The sequence below is a fragment of the Pavona decussata genome, unplaced genomic scaffold (assembly GCF_977016875.1).
Source record: "Pavona decussata unplaced genomic scaffold, jaPavDecu1.1 SCAFFOLD_223, whole genome shotgun sequence".
Taxonomy (NCBI): Eukaryota; Metazoa; Cnidaria; class Anthozoa; order Scleractinia; family Agariciidae; genus Pavona; species Pavona decussata.
Genome location: NW_028145628.1, coordinates 1,986,540 through 2,004,175, shown reverse-complemented (window position 1 = coordinate 2,004,175; position 17,636 = coordinate 1,986,540). Strand labels below are relative to the sequence as shown.

Here is a 17,636-nt window from a genome sequence, read left to right as displayed (position 1 = left end):
ACATGTCAGTTTTGAACATTGCCCGCGAGTTTTCAGAATTCCTGTTGAAATTTCTCCATTTTATTGACTGCTGTATAAAGCTGTGGATTTTTCTTCACATTTATTACAGCATTAAGTATTATAAAAATCACAATAATTATTAATTGTTTCCGAAGTATTTTTTATTTGTTTTTAAACTTACTGTCTTTTTTGGAATGATTCCAGAAAAATCTTCAAGATTCCATTCAAGATTCCAGACATTAATATTACATTAAGAGGAATTTAACTGTTCATGTCATTCTCAGAAATTTCAGTCATGTGTGACGTAGACTGATTGTAAATAAAACAGATCAAATAGGTATTGATTTATTTACAGTTCGACCACTTGAACTGCGCCACTTGGTAGAAAGCCAACCAATCACAATGTTTTCAGACAACAAAGGATCTGAAAGTTGTTGGTAAATAGACCAATAACACTGCAGTGTCTAGACAAAACATTCGCTAATAAATTTTACCTGACTTGAACATGTGGACCTCACTGTAAACTGTGCAGTTTTTTGATTGATCAGTTTCGATCCCAAATTTTTCCTACTGTCAATTGGTTTGATGTTGCAACCTGACAACACGGTTCTTGCCTAACTGGTTTTCTAAAATCATAAAAAGAAAATCGCAAGTATAAACATACTTACAAATTCAAGCATAAAAAGACTTATTTTATTTACCTCTAGTCTACAATTAAATATTAGCATGCGATGAAGTGTTCGAAGCAAGCTCCACACAACTGTAACGTTCCAAATTCAATAATTTCTGATAATTGCTTGGGCTTTGTCTCTAATTTGACTGTTACTCAAAACATTTGAACACAACATAAATCATCAAACTACTCTCACTGAAAATGTTTCTTTGCAATTGTTGACATATGCATGACTTTGAACTGAACTTGAACTTTGATGTTGTAGCTCTTGATCGAGGAATTGTTGATATTATAATCTGCCAAAGCGTTTCGCACAAAGTGGCTACTACTATTTATTTCAGTGGCAATTATTTGCGGACTCAGCCCTACACAGTGCAATTCCAGCACACGATCTCACAGAAGTTGGGAATGTCAGCGACCGTTGCCGTAAATTTCTCCATCTCACTTCACTCGAAGTTGAATGTCCGGCAAATAAGACCATCAAAAACCTAGGAAGTATCCTCAAACTTGAAAAAGTCTGTCAATAAAAAGATTCATTTGAGTGAAAAGTAAAGACTCTCACTGACCAATCAGAAAATGAGACAGTTTCCTTAGCGGTCCCCAAGTTCACAGTTGTTTCAAACTTCGTCGCAGATGTATTATTTAAGTGCTTGAATCAACAACATCAGGATTCTTAGTTTAAAAACAAAAGTGATTGGTTAACTTTCTTCCAAGCGGCCGGGTTCAAGTAGTTGCACTGTAATGAGGGCTGCGCTGTATACATATGTACTCACTTTAAATCCTAAGGCAAAATATGCAAAGTAGTTAATTGAAATTGTTACGGTATGTTAGTTCAAAGAATTGATTCCAAGAGTTACTGTTAAGAATGTAATGCTTGAAAATTATCTACAAATTGACAACTCAACATATTAATTTATATGCTGATATTAAAGAAAAGACGAATGGTTAATTTTTCATTTGGACCCTCAGATACCGCAGATGACAAACTTGAGCAGGAGAAAGCAAAGGAGGAAAAGAGGACAGGCAAATCATCCAAGAATAAAGGTCAGTTCCCAGCCAGGAAGTACTAGGAATTTAAGTTCAGTGCACCCTTGGTTTCTTTTTGGTTGCTGCTCCTCTTTCCGCTGGGGGAAACGAATTTTAAAATCGTACAGGTGTCTCCAAATTTTTATAATGGGCTGCTTTCTCTGGGAATCCATGTCCAGTTGCTTAGTGGGCTGTTATGAAGTTGCCAACTCATTTTATCCCAGATGTCTTTTTCGTGAGATGAAAGTTGACCCAGGGTAATCTGATGCCCACTGGCAGTTAGCAACAATTTCCCACCGAAAAATACCTGAAAAAGTTTATTTTGGGGTTTCAACTAAATGCTGACCCCCTACTGACCCCCTGTAAAATTCACAGGGGAAACCAAATTTCATCATCAATCAACTTACCCCAAATTCCTAAAACAAGACACTTATGGGCGTTTATGTAGGAGGCGTTAGTGTATGTTTAGCACTAGTGGCCTCATTTATTCCCAATTGTACACCTGGCCGATTTTTAAACCGATCCTCCATTTGTGATTGAACTACTTGAATATTTTTTGTTAGAAAGATAGTGATATTCCGTTACGCTGCTTGAAATCATACCGGAAATTGCATTATGATAATGTATGACAATTGGATAATGATAATGTATGAGAATTTATAACTTGACTGAAGGGAGTTAATTTTTGCGCCGTTTTATTTGGCGGGTTTTTTTTCTGTGGGAACTAATTTTTGCACATCGAGGTCAATGCGCAAAAATTAGAACCTGCAAAATTTTCATGGTACACGGTATGTGTCTGCCATTTTGGGAATTTCAAGTAAGTTGATTGACAAGATTTTTGGTTTTCCCTAAGAATTTTAGAGGGGGTCTGTTAGCAGGTTGGGTCAGCGTTTTGTTGATTTTTGCGGATTCAGAATCAACGGGACTGTTCATTTTCTGGTGTTCACAACGTACAACTATTGAAAGCGAAATAGGGCAGGGTCCAGGTGTTTTGGTGGTGGTGTGCAGCTCGGTAGTCCAAACCCTGAGCTGATTTCAGATCAAAGTGTGTAATTTGAAAGGGAACCTCCACTCTCACAGCAAATTGACGGTAAATTGTCAGAAATAGTGTTCAAATTAGATATGATTATTGCCTATTTTCGATTTTGAATTTCCTGGGTGCCGCTATTTTGAATTTCATGACGCCATACGGTTGCCGCTTTTGTTTGTAAGAAGAAGTTCTGTTGCGTGAAACAATTGAGCAACCGTATGATGTCATGAAATTCAAGATGGCGGCACTTGAGAAATTTAAAATTAAAAATGGGCAATAATCCAAATCTGTTTTGTCCAACAAAGAAATAGTATTTCCATGTTTTCCAATGAAATTTGCAATTAGATTATATTTTCAACAATTTAATGTTAATTGATCTCCAGAGTGAAGGTTTCCTTTCACTGGTAATGTAGACCCTTTTCACACTAAAATGCCCCCCCCCCCCCCCCCCCACTCCAAAAAAAAGAGCCCACACCCTTTGCAGCATTCACTTATATAGCTTTTGTTGGGGAATAACTTGCCAATCGCCCCCCCCCCCCTCCCCTGTCCCAGCGACTCAAGGCAGGAATTCTATTCCACAACAATTTACTGCACCACAGAAAATCAATTACCAACATTTTTAAAATATTAACAAGTGTTTGTTTACAATGATTTGAACGTATTTTCTTTAAAATGAAAAATACGCTCAAATTAATGTACACAAACACTTTTTTGTATTTTTAAAATATTGATATTGTCTGTGGTACAGTAAATAATTATTATTGTGAAATATAAATTTGGAGGGATCAGTTTTTTGCGGTTGTTTGAGTTTGAAAACAATCCCTTTTTGTCCAAAATTCCTTTTATTTTTTCCTTAACCTCTGCGCCTTTGCTTTGCTCACGCACGCTCCAGTTATTAAGACACAAGAGTGGAGTTGATGCAGTATTTTACAAATTATGCCTTTAACTTTCAGATTTTGATTTTGATCCTGCTGAGCTTATTGACCAACTACGCAGATTGTACGACACCCGTGAAGGGTGTCTTGCACTCTTCCCATGGTGCGAAGGCGAATTTAATTTTCACCTTAGTGACATCTTCACCAGACTCAGAATGGTCAGCAAAGAGAAGACGAGAGGAACAGTGACCGACACAATGGTCGACATGTCCGCCATCTTTCAACCACACGAAGGATGCAAGAATCCGAAAAAGGTTTCAATTGAGGGAGATCCTGGTATGGGCAAGACTACCTACTGCAACAAGCTTGCCTATGACTGGGCCTCAATGGAACCTGAAGCGGGAGATTGTTTTCCGGATTTTAAAATGGTGCTATTGCTTAGATGTCGCGACATGTCTTCCAATTCAAACCTTCGTCAGGACATCTCCGAGCAGATTCTCCCTTCTGATATTGATGAAAAAGACAAAGAAGGTTTCTTTAAATGGATCAAACATCATCAATCCGCCTTACTTGTAATTTTGGATGGATTGGACGAGTTGCCGAAAGAGAGATGGTCAGAGGCAGAGCAGCTCATTCAGGGTAGAAGTGCAATTTTTTCTCAATGTCATCTTGTGGTTACAGCTCGGCACGAGGCTGGGATAAAGGCGAGAAAATCCTGTGACACTCTCCTGGAGATCGTGGGATTCACTAAATCTGATGCCTGTGACTTCATCTCGAAATATTTCAAAAACAAGGAAAAGGATGGAGAGAAAATGGCCCAAACGCTCACAAACCGACTGGAGAAAGATAAAAGCCTAAAAGAACTGATTGCCAATCCCCTGAACACTGCTCTCCTCTGTCTTCTTTGCGAATGCTCGGATGGCATCCTTCCAGAAAAGAAAACTACACTATACATGGATATAGTGGAGTATGTCCTGGCAAGATACACCGAAAAGAAGAACTTAAAACTGGAAACCGATCAAAATCCTACAAAGGTGTACGAACAACAGCTAAAACACCTTGGCTCGATAGCTTTGGAGGGTCTTTTCCAGCAGACGATGTACTTTGAGAAACATCAACTTGGGAGTCATGAAAATGACTTACCTGGTTTCGGATTTCTGTCACTTCAGCATGGAAGGAACAGACGAAGACCATGTCTCTATTACGCCTTTATGCACAAATCCTTTCAGGAACATTTTGCTGCATTCTATCTCTGTTGCCAGCTACTGAGTGAAGAAATGAGTCCTGAAGATTTAGCTGCTGACAAGAGATATTTCTCTGACCTGAAACAAGTGTTGCTGTTCACTTGCGGCTTACTAGCAGAAGCATCCGAAGAGAAAGCAATGGCTCTTATCCAGAGTTTGGCGGCTCACATTGACGAAGATGAACATGGAAAGTTTTTGGTTGCAGTGGAGTGCATTAAGGAATGCAAAAAAGAAGGTAATAATTTTCATTTAGATTTAGCACGTACTTTCGGCAAGTCTCTGAGACTTCAAAGGGTAAATGCCTGGAGTAGAAATTTAGGTTATGTTGAGTGTGATATAATTGCTAAGATGCTCACTGAGAACACAACTCTGACAGACTTGGGTTTGTCTGGCAGTAAACTCGACAGTGAATGCGCTGGTAAGATTTGTGAAATGTTGTGTAATAATAATACTCTGACACACTTGTATTTGGTTCTCAATAAACTCGACAGTGAATGCGCTGATAAGATTTGTGAAGGGTTGTGTAATAATAATACTCTGACACACTTGTATTTGTCTAACAATAAACTCGACAGTAAATGCGCTGATAAGATTTGTGAAATGTTGTGTAACAATAATACTCTGACACACTTGAAGTTGTGGGGCAATAACCTCGACAGTGAATGCGCTGATAAGATTTATGAAGGGTTGTGTAATAATAATACTCTGGAATGCTTGGATTTGCAGCACAATAACATAAGTGATCCTGTTCGTAACAAACTCAAAGCAGCACATGGTAACCGTATCCTTTTTGAATGTCGTCAGAGTTTAACCAATCAGGAGAGAGGAGCAGAATCAACTGCTTCCCTTGCAGTACGCTTGTCCGCGTTTTTGGATCGAAATGAACCAATCAAAAAAGAGCATCAAAATGAGCTGTTTCCTCAGTAGTACGCATGACCGCCATTTTGAATTGAACAGCATTTTAAAATGAACCAATGATGAGAGAGGAGCAGAATTTGGATCCTTGCCAGTGAGAAGCTTTTCAAATGTATTGAAAGTGACTGAAACTGACAGGATAAAAAAGACGGCAATAAATAAGGTGCCCTTAGTTACCAGGCTCGTGTTTTAATATAAAGATGATTTTAGTCTAGTGCAAAGAAATGCTTAGTTTATCTTAATGTCAGAGTTAAGTTTTTACGGAGCACAAACTTATTATTACTTGTAGGTTTTAAATTAAGTCCTAAAACACAGAGCGAGTTCATATGTAAAAGCAACTGAGCTATTTGATCATAAAGTTTGCATCGTTTTACTCAGGTTTATCCTTATGCCATTTTGTCTTGGTGAGGCTTATTCTCAGTTTTGATGAGTCACATCACGTTTGAGACTGTGAAAATCAGTACAAACCTGTTCCAAAGATGGAGTTTTAATATTTTGTGAAAGACACTTGATATATAAATGCTACCACCCTTCGAATTCATTTGTGTTATGAGTGCATGCCTGGTAGGTTATCTCGGTCGTTTTTCTTTTTCCTTTTTTTTTTCTTTTTCACTTTAGGTCTAGTAATTATTCAGCTATTGCTAAGTAGAGGATTATAGGTATGAAAAACATTCAAAGAAGGTGTGCTCGTTTCTTTCATATGCTGTTTGCTCTGTGTTTTTTGAAGTCTAATTTTTGTTAATTAGAGGTGTATCAAGATGTAACATGTACAGAGTATACTATTGCATTCATGTGTGACACGGATCTAAACCGTGAAACAAAGAAGACTAAGTATTGTAAACAAAATCAAAACGAGTTTATTGCTTTTAGAGCATAATTTGTATCTCATTTTTTAAAGCATTCACTATTTTTTGCTGTTTTAAAAGGTGTCACTACTGAACATTATACGGCAAATCTAGCCATAATACTGTTTGTAAATATTGTAAAAATCATTGAAATGCTTATATGAATGTAAATTAGATCAATAAGTATAGAATTAAATATGAGATTGAATTGTGGAGTTTGTGTTGTTTTTATTTAATAATAACATTGCCAGGTGATGGGTGGGGACATTTGTTACTATGGTCGATAATTTTACTCCACAGTGTTTTATTCCTTTTTCTTTCCTGGAGTAGAAATTTGCATCGTGATCTGTTCGACTTTTTGAGTCTGTGGATGAAGTCGTCAAAGTGTGACTTGTTCAACCTTTTGAGTCTGTTGATGAAATCATCAAAGTGTGACTTGTTCAACCTTTTGAGTCTGTTGATGAAATCATCAAAGTGTGACTTGTTCAACCTTTTGAGTCTGTGGATGAAATCGTCAAAGTGCAACCCGTTCTACCTTTTGAGTCTGTGGATGAAATCATCAAAGTGCACCTGTTAAAGGATGATGTCTCCTTTTGTTTGCTACTGCGAATACATTCTACACATCTCAGAATGGTTTGAGAAGCTCTGGTTAGGGGAAGTATCATGGGGTTTTTGATATCTTTTGTTGAAAATGATGAAATAAGACCTTCAATCAGCTGCCAAATAATTCTAGAATGACTAGAGGAAAGAAATCAACTCAATTCTTGAAAGGAACAAGTCGTGATCTGTTCTAGCGCATTTTGGAAACAAAAATACGAAAACTTGAAAAACATTAGCCTAACATTTTTCAAGTTTTAATCAATACCGACCTACTCTGTCTCTGGTCAGAGGCACTAATCGACAGTTGTATTGCCTTGGGGTGATAATTTATAACAAACTTGACAATTATTTCGTTGTTTCTGCTGACAGACAAACATTTTCGGGTTTTGAAATGACAGCAAATTTGCATGATACTTCCCCTTTAAGGACGGTGCCCACCTAATTCAAAGGTATTTTGCTTGAGAGAAGATCTTAGCAACAGCTATTGAAATCAATATAGAAAACTGAGGGTTAACTTGAAGGAAAAGCCATACATAATTGCAAAGATAAGAAAAAAATTTTGGCCATCCTTTGTTTTGTGATCAAGCACACAATAAAGTGATGACATCACTTCAGAAGCGACATCCAGGGCTGTCAACTCTCCCGGAAAATTCAAGCAGTCTCCAGACTTTGAAGTGTATCCCCCGGTCTCCAGATTTAGGCCTGTAATCTCCAGATTTTGAGCGGTATTTTCTATTTGTCGCATACTGGACTTTCTGACAAGATAATCTGAAATGTTTAGCGTTGTTTCTGTTTAAGTCCTCCCCCCTCACTGAACCCGTGAATTTGGACTTAATGCGACGCCTCTGTAGGGCGCTTTGTTGTTGCTGGCCGGGGAAGTCATATTCTCCATATTTGAAGATGTGTGAGGTTGACTGCAGCCCTGGATATCAAAGGAGAAACCTTGAATGTGTCTAGTGATTCACCCTGGGTGGTTTTTGAGGGACAAAACAAGGTTAAGACTTCATTATGTATTTCTTTTATTAACTTTGTGGCATGTTTGCTCAGAGTAGTTTGGGGCAGCTGAGTGAGGATGGCGCATTATTATGGGGGTTGAGTTTGTTCTTGGTTCTCATCCAGCGAATGTTATGTATAGCATAACAAACAGCACAACAGAAGAGCACTGCACAATAACTTTTGTTTGAATGGCTGCACTTTAAGATTTTATCCACAGACTCAAAAGCAAGAACCACCTTGTACAGCATAATGAACAGCACCACAGGAAGTAACTGCTCAGTAGCTTTCATTTGCATGGTCACACTTCAGAATTTTATCCACAGACTGAAAAGTAAGAACCACCTTATGCAACATAATAAACAGCACCACAGGAAAGTACTGCTCATTAGATTTCATTTGAATGGTCACACTTTGGATTTCATCCACAGACTCAAAAGTTAGAACCACCTTGTACAGCATAACAAACAGCGCCACAGGAAAGTACTGCTCGGTAGCTTTCATTTGAAATGGTCACACTTAAAGATTTTATCCACAGACTCAAAACCAAGAACCACTTTGTGCAACATAACAAACAGCACCACAGGAAAGTACTGCTCATTAGATGTCATTTGAATGGTCACACTTTGTGGTTTCATCCACAGACTCAAAACTTTAAACCACCCCACCAGGATTGGCCTTTCTATGCAAAGTAAAAAAAGGGACTTTGGGGCGTTATGTTATGGACTGTTGGACTTTTCTGGGGTTTTGCCATTTTACACAAAAAGAAAAGGGACTTTTGGGGGTTATGTGCTGGACCTTTTTGTGTTCAGGTTTAGACGGGAAAAGCCAAAGTTTTTGGAGTCTAATAATTTGGCGTCATTCCTACCACCCCATTATTAATATAGCTGAGTACCCACCTACCTCCCCTCCCCTCCACTAGGAGTTGTAACACAGGTGAAAAGTAACTCTGTCTTTTTACATGTTTATCTTATCATCACATGCTGCTTTCGTACAAAGTTGATGAAGAGTGTTTTATAAAGTAGTCTACCCCTGGGGGGTTCCTCCCAATATAAGCTATATAGGTAGGTGCAGAGCCAAAGGGTATGGTTTTTGAACCGTTTTGGACTGAAATAATGTATAGCTTTTGACTATTTTGGTCTGGAAGTCAAAAAACGGGTACAGATTTTACAGAAATGGGTATGGATTTTAGAGATCAGACAGGGTCTGAAAATGGATATGAAATTGTGAAAAAAGGGTATAAGGTACCATATTTTGATGGATATCAGGCAGACTTGGTCACTAGCAAGGGTTTTTGTGTCAGTTGGAATCAAAATATGGGGCTCTGTTATTAAAAAAACATACGATGCCTATGCTCTGAACCTCTTAGTTGACCTAGCCTGCAATGCAGGCGTATTTTTGGAGCGGGAGCGCTGAATAATCCTTCGTTGCCCTCATCTTGGGCGAGGAAGCGCGAGAGGGCTGGAGCGAGTCAAAAGTGACCCTAAGGGAGAGGACGACTGGCTGAGAAATAAAGGAGGGGGGAGGGGGAGAGGGAGAGGACGGAAAAATCATTTCCTGCCCCCCCCCCCCCCCCTCCTCAGCCTCCTTCAAATACGCGAACTAAATTTATTATTCAGCGCTCGCTCATGAAAAACGCCTGCACTGCAGGCTATAGTTGACCAAGGGGAACAGATCTGGGCTGAGGGAATGTTAAAACAGGTTTACAAAGTAAAAAGAAGCCTACCAACTTGTCTTTTCTGATTTACTTTTTAGTTTTCTTCACAGATTTCTCTTTAGCCAGTTCTTTGATTCCCCTGTTTCGACTTTCATCTACATCTATTACAAATAAAACACAAGGAAAATGTTCTCAAAGAATTGTTTATTTCCAACTGTCACCAACACTAACCAACACTCAGTTTCAATAAAAGTTTAAACTGTCTGATCTAGAGCAGCAGCTCCTGAAATAATCTCAATCAACTCCTTTGTGATGACAGCTTGACGTGTTCGGTTGTATGTGAGTGTCAACTTGTCAATCATTTCACCTATGGAAAAAAAAACACATGGTTTGAAAAGCTCATTCTTATTCCAAAATAAGACAACTTGAAACAAGGGCTATTACTGATTGTTACTCATAATACGTAATTTGTCTAGTGTTTCTCTCAACGCCATCTGCCCTGAAGAAAAACAAAATAATCGTTTTCCATTGCTTGTGACTTGTTTCTCGGTTGTTCAAAAGTTCATAGTGATGGAACTGACTATAAGGCAACAGCTGAGGTGGCTGACCCACGTGTATGGGTTCAGACATAAACAGAGCAGGGTGCTGTTTCAATTGCTTCACTAGGAAATGACTGCCAAGTTATAATTAGACAAGGAGTATGATTGTAGTAACATACCAGCATTTTTGCTAGCACTGTCCATGGCTGTCATGCGTGAACTCTGCTCACTGCAGGCTCCTTCCTTCATGCCGTAAAACAGAAGACTAGCAAGAGAAAACTCTGAGTAGCTCTGTATTACATCTGAATCAAGATCATCATACGTGCTGAGCACATCTGAAAGCAAAATTTCAAGATATTAGATGAATACACATCAGTTGAATGAAGAATGCAGTATGGTTATGAAAAAGGAATACAATGATAACTCGATTTCTTGCCTCCGGTGCTAATTTACTTCTGGCAGGTGAGTGGAGAGTGCTTGTAATATCTGAGAGGAGGCAATTATTATTACAGATGGGGTAAATTTGGGGGTCAGGGATGGCGCAGCGGTGAGAGCACTTGCTTCACACCAATGTGGCCCAAGTTCCATTCCATTACTCTGTGTCATATGTGGGTTGAGTTTGTTGTTGGTTCTCATCCTTGCTCTGAGAGGTTTTTCTCTGGGTACTCCAGTTTTCCCCTCTTCACAAAAACCAACATTTCCAAGTTCCAATTGTATCAGGATTATTGTGAATCACGTAATCATGAGCCTCTGGCTTTGGAGATTGCACAAGCACTCCCCATATTATTGACAATTACTTCACTTTACTTACTTTACTTATTTATTATTTTTGACATTAACACTGGAGTGCATTAAAACACTTTGAAGAACAATAATAGAAATCACAATACTTAAACAACCATAAAAACATGAGTTCAGATAGTCAGCAAAACATTATTTTGCTTGTCTTTTCTAAAACGCTGTCTTCAATATTACAAAACTTTCAGAATTCAAACAAAACAATAATGGACTTTCATTCTGGTACGAGTTCACTCCAGTTCCCTCTTGTTGCTCTGTATTCGTTTACATGATATCAGCACAAAATCTTGTACCGGAGCGAGTCATACCGATGCGAGTTCACCTCGCTAACTGTACCGGGGCGAGATTTTCATTCCCGTACGAAAACTCATCTTGATGTCATGGAAACGAAGTATGGCTGTTCGCTACGGCATGAAATCACTCTCCTGGGAGTCTAGAATGGGTAGCGCATACGCAGTCTTCGATATCCAATCCAATATGGCGCATTCTCGTCCCCAGAGCACCAACGTTTTTTTTTTTAATTAATGAACGAGTGGCTCTGGGTCCATCCAAAAATATCTTTTTTTTCATTGGCTGTCGAAAACCTGATGCGCTATAAGGTGAAAAATGCTACGCTTCTGCGCATTTGTCTTTACTTCCTAATACTGAGCGATACTGAGCAAGCGCAATGGTAATTTATCACACTGAGCGTGTGCTACCGGATGTCATGAAATTCACGACATCCGGTAACGGCTGTTACCAGGGCCTACGATTCAACCGCTGACCAAAAGATCGTAGGCTCTGGGAACGAGGATGAATATGGCGTCACCTGGGCATCACAATCATGTCGCTTGAAATGAAGTGTCCATTCATGTAAACACGATTTCATACCGGTATCAAACTCGCACCGGGGCGAGTTTTAACATGTAAACACCCCCTAAATGACAGTAGTTGATCCTGTGATTCCATTACTGCATGGGTCACGGTTATTATTGGATTAGGGGTAGGGGTGGATATGAACAAAATGAAACTCAAGATCCAAAGAGAACGTACAATGTACAAGACAGAAGGTGTTTATAGGAATAGGTGCACTTGTTAACAAAACAACATTCAAGGGAAATAGTCATAAGAAGGGAAATGCTTGTTGGAAGGTGGGTACTGAATTGAATTGTCACGGTATTCTTTTTTAAACTCAGCAGAAAGTAGCTCCCTTAATCCTTTTCTTATAATAAGCATCAGCGATGACCAATATGTTACTTCTCCTTACAACGTTGCTGTTTGATTAAACATTTACCGGTAAGTCAGTAGAATAAAGGAAATAATAATCAAAGATAAAATTCCTTGACTTTTTAGATAAAATCTTCCAACTAGTAGCATAAGAAATATATGGAGGACTGTGAGGAGAATATAGATGATGATATTGGCTGTTCAAGAAAATATCCATACTCCCCCCATGGAAGGTTTTTGTTTTGTACTCCTTTCCCCTCCCCTCCCACACACACACACACTCCCCCATAAAATTCTTGTTTAGCTTCACACTTTGCTTCTAAAATTTGACTTTTAACACCCCCCTTCTCCTAGTAATTTCTGATGACCTTCCATGGGGTGGGTATGGATTTTTTCTGTAACTGCACACTGGGGCTGAATGGGGTTAATTCTGAAGCCGGCAAGTATATGTAGTATTGCATGCTATGGATTTTTTCCTGTAACTGCACACTGGAGCTGAAAGGGTTAATTCTGAAGCCGGCAAGTATGTGGTATTGCATGCTATGGATTTTTTCCTGTAACTGCACACTGGGGCTGAAAGGGTTAATTCTGAAGCCGGCAAGTATGTAGTATTGCATGCTATGGATTTTTCCCTGTTATTGCACACTGGGGCTGAAAGGGTTAATTCTAAAGCAGGCAAGTATGTAGTATTGCATGCTATGGATTTTTTTCTGGAACTGCACACTGGGGCTGAAAGGGTTAATTCTGAAGCAGGCAAGTATGTAGTATTGCACTAAGAAACTGACCTCCTGAAGCGGCATTTAGGGTGTCAAATGAGAGAAGAGGCTTGGTTAGTGTCTTGTATGACACCACAGACCTACAGAAAAAATAACAAATCAACACATCAGCGGTTTTAAAGCACAATATATGCAGTGAATAAATATTTCATCATAGTGCATCATCTTACAACGAAAAAAGTCAAGGAAAGCTCAGCTGTAATGAACATGACAGAGGGCTGAAATTAGCACCACACGGAAACTCAAGGTTATATTGTACGTGTATTGAGGGCTAAACTCATGCAACAATGTTCAGCCATATAAATTACTTTAATTTGCCTTTTTTATATATATTTTATATTTTCCGCAATAATTATAAAGGGAGTTGACTGTAACTTGTTTTGATCATAGAACAGTTTCCAATTGAGTGTCGTAAAACCAAAACCAAAGTAATCAATTTACTCTGGCCAATCGCAACAGATGTAAACAACACAATGAGCCAATCAGAATTCTAAGCAAATACGTGTAACTGGCCCCAAATGCAGGAAAACGCATGCGGCGAAAACACGACTGGTTTTGGTTTGGATATTTCCCATTGGTTGAGAAAGTGGCTTGAGTTCTCTTACCCAATCACAGACCATAGCAATGCAAATGCAAAATTACTTTCCACACTGAATCGAAAACAGCTCTATGTTAAGAATTTGCGTTATAGTGTTTTATCAACAAGAGCTCCTTTGTAGCTAGCACAACATGAACTGTGTATCTTATGTGTCTCTGTTTAGCCTTGAGGCGAACTAGAGTAATACTGAGCAAAATAATACTGGAAGAGGGCTTGTTTAAGTAGTTGTTTTGTTGATTTTGATGACTAGATATAGGTATATCATTCCAGTAATAGCATCCAATAATAAATTGTTAGGCAAAATTTCCTAATATTTATTCTGAAAGGATTAGGATTCAGATGCTGTAGGGAAGCAATTCAAGTGGTGTAATTATGTTGCTCAGGTACTAGAGTTAGGGTGAAATTGGAAGGCTTTCCATCTACAATATAATCATAAAAAAGTTGGCAGCTATAAAATTTAATGATGTCAGGAAGCTTGTTGTCCTTGATCAACCTAAACATGAGTTTGACCTTACTTGAACCAGTTGTAGTACATCTCTCCCATGTCAAACTGAAATCCACTGTCTAAGATCTCCTGCGCTATAAATGTAGCTTCACAAAACCGAGGTGGCTTTTTGCCAATTTCTGAAAAACTCATCAGCAAGTTGTCGGCTGTGAAAAAAAAAAAATCAGAATCAATTTCTGTTGCTCTTAATAGGTCACAAAGATATGGGCAACAGTGCAACTCAATTTTACTGGCAATTTTATCAATTTTATTCGAAAGTACATGTACAAGTTTGTATTCTGTATATACGAGCGTGACGCAAAAATGTTACAACAATAGTTAAAATTTCCACTGCTTAGTTGGTACACTGTAGTGTGCCAGTTTACAGACATTCTTTACTGGCTTTTGCTATGACATCTACATGTGATAAGACCTAAGCCTCACATGATAAAATAAGTTGAATAACCATATAGACTTGATACTTCTGTGTCCAATCTGGGGACACAGAAGGGCCAATGAGAATGTAACTATACTTGCTGTTTGCTTTCCTAAGGAGTTTTAGTTTTGAATGAATAAGACTACAACTTTGTATGTAACCTAAAATAAATCAGAATTGCTGTTTGCTGAAAGCCAGCTAGAAAGTTAGAACAACAGGTGCTGGTTGTTCAGAGAGCCGATAACTCTATCCATCTGATAAATCACTATCCAGCGGATAAAATATATTTCCACTAATACATTTTCTCTGATGGATAGCAACTTAATCGCTGGATACAGTTATCCACTCTGTGAACAATTAGTACCAGAGCTGTAAATAACAATCAGATATCAGCCAATATCTACTACAACTTACACAAACATGTTAGGCAAAATCCCAACTTTGAGGAGAAATAACATCTAGTGAACCATGTTTAAATATCAGTGACCATAGTTTTGTGAATTACTTAAAATTTCCCTTGACTTCATCTAAACAGTAAGAGATATGCCCTTCTTTCAAGCATTGTGCAGTCCTTCACAAACATACAGTACTTGTAGCCCTATCAAAATGCACTTGCCACCAGCAATTTTCTTGCCTGCAGAAGATTATTTGCCACTTCGTTCATCCTAATTTTCCCCAAGACACCTTTGGACTTAGAACAGTAATTAAATCTTTCTGGTTATTACCACACTTAAAAGACATTTTGAAAGGGCTAACTTACGAAAAAAAAAAAAAGAAGAAAAAAGCAATTATTGGTTAATTGCCTACCATGCATCCTCTGAAAGAAGTGTCTGGATTTTTCTCCACATGCTACAATCTTTGTGTTTTCTCCTTCTTTTTCTGCCAATGTAGCTTTCACAGCTTTGACCAAGTTAGAGTGGATTCCACCACACAAACCACGATCAGATGACAACACTTAACTATCAAGTTGTTTGGTTGTGTTTTTTCTGCATCACTTGGCTTGATCTCCACCTTCTCAGACAAAGCTAAAGAGAAAAAAATGTGAGTAGGTGATAGGTTTTTACAGAAAATTGTGGTTACATTTAACAAAAGCTATCTTCTAGCAAGCCTTGCCCCATCCATCGATAAGTAAACTTGACCAAGTTAAACTTAAGGTTCCACCACTTCTCTACAATGTAGCATTTGTCTTACAACAGCCACTCTCGGATTAAGTAAAAGATGTCCTTATTTTCAGACTACCGGTACTACACTGTATATTCTAATAAAAAAACATTTTATTGGTTGTTGTTTAAGAACTAATCAAAAAACTTTGCTCAATGTTACATCAATCATAAAAGACAATCAATGTATCTTACTGCGCCTTTTAATAACATTCAGACTCTGTAGTTCAAGATTCAACCACCAGATACGCTTTTCACTGCCATTAATCATTGCAGCGAACCTCTAAGAAAACATTTTTCAGCGCAGCTTTGTCAAAAGGTCTATTTCTTGTGCTGTGATTGGTGGATTTCGATCCACTTTGTCAGTTTCTGATGTTTTGGGGGTCAGCCGAATGTCACTGTATTTACGACTGACAGCCATTACACAACACAAATCGTTAGTTGCATTTGAAGTTCAGAGTCTGTATGTTATTGACACGCACAGTAAGAAAACAAAAATAATTATGGCTGTGCACCTAGACTAAACAAGAACAAATGCCTCTACTTTTATATGCTTGACTAGTACAACGTACAGAAACAAAGATTAAACAGTGTTGGTGTGTATAGCACTATGTAATGGGCCCTTTGCAGCTAACAGTCACATGGTACAAAATCCATCATGCTGTGATGCAAGCTACACACTACGGCATCCAAAACAAAGAAAATTCAAATTTGACTGGATGAAGTCGCTTTGTTTTGGATGTTCCATTGTATAGCTTGCGTCCCAGCGAGTTAAGGTGGATTATGTACCATGTGACCATTAGCTGCAAAGGGCCCATTATGCTGGGGAAAGTAACTTTAAACATTTAAGTCTTTGGGGTTGTTTCCATATTGTTTCTTAATTCTGAAACATCAGAAAAAATTGGGGGTAACCATACATTTTTCCAGAGATAATAAAGCTTCAAAATGGAAAAAAATGCTACATATTGCTTTGTATTTTACAGTTTTTTGAATTATTGTTGCTTAATTGTCTCTGAAGAATGCGTGGATTCCAATAGCCCTTGCTAAAATCTGCTTTTCCCGTATGGTACGTCATAAACCGCGCAAAAATAGTGCTGTATTAGTAGGCACCATACTAAAAGGTCCTCATTTTTAAAATTAGGACTAGATTCTTACTATTTCCCCCATTAAAGACTTCAGTTTGAAGAGGGTTCATATTTGCTGCTACTTGACAACTAACTTCACCGTGACCACACACTTTGCCTTCAAAGCAAGTTATCATGAAATGTGTGGCCTTTCGTGGTATCTCAAGTGGCTTCCTCCAACAGGAATTTTATTCCATGTGGCATTATATAGAGTAACCATCTTCAGGCCGAGCTGTGGGGATGTGAAGGAAAGAACAATATCAACTGTGTGGAAGTTGACGTCATTTTAATAAGAGGTTAAACAATAGATGGGAGTCTTAGGACCATACATATATTAATATTTTATTCACAGTGCAAATAAGAAATTCTAATACAGTCAAAATATTAATTGCACATCTCCAGTGTTCTCTCCTTTTTGTTATTTTTCATAACAAGCGTTTCCTTGCAGCATGGGGAGAGCTGATGAAATATTGTGGGGGGGGGGGGGGGGGGCTAATTAAAAGCTTCAAAAAAGAGTCAACAGGGCCATAATGAACTTAGATGGCTGTATGGCTATTGCAAACTATTTTTAGGGGTAAGGGCGTGAGGGGTAATCTGAAAAATGGAATTCCAAGGGGGGGGGGGGGGGGCAATAGTAAAGATTACTGTTGGATAAAT

General features: G+C 38.4%; 2 protein-coding genes and 1 pseudogene across 3 annotated transcripts in view; 2 read left to right on the top strand and 1 right to left on the bottom strand.

The window, feature by feature from the left end:
- The window catches only part of LOC146459084 (uncharacterized), a 275,459-nt gene that overhangs the window by 18,801 nt on the left and 239,022 nt on the right, over positions 1 to 17,636 (top strand). The window lies entirely within an intron of this gene.
- On the top strand, positions 3,677 to 5,775 carry LOC146459096 (NLR family CARD domain-containing protein 4-like). Its single transcript, XM_085089715.1, has one exon. The coding sequence runs from the start codon at positions 3,820 to 3,822 to the stop codon at positions 5,773 to 5,775; it is 1,956 nt and encodes a 651-aa protein (XP_084945841.1). The 5' UTR covers positions 3,677 to 3,819.
- Positions 10,048 to 17,065, bottom strand: LOC146459095 (ATP synthase subunit gamma, mitochondrial-like; annotated as a pseudogene). The gene is made up of 6 exons (XR_014858071.1): positions 17,011 to 17,065; positions 15,503 to 15,720; positions 14,291 to 14,426; positions 13,187 to 13,257; positions 10,577 to 10,732; positions 10,048 to 10,225 (listed from the first exon to the last, which is right to left on the bottom strand). The product of XR_014858071.1 is annotated as an ATP synthase subunit gamma, mitochondrial-like (transcript).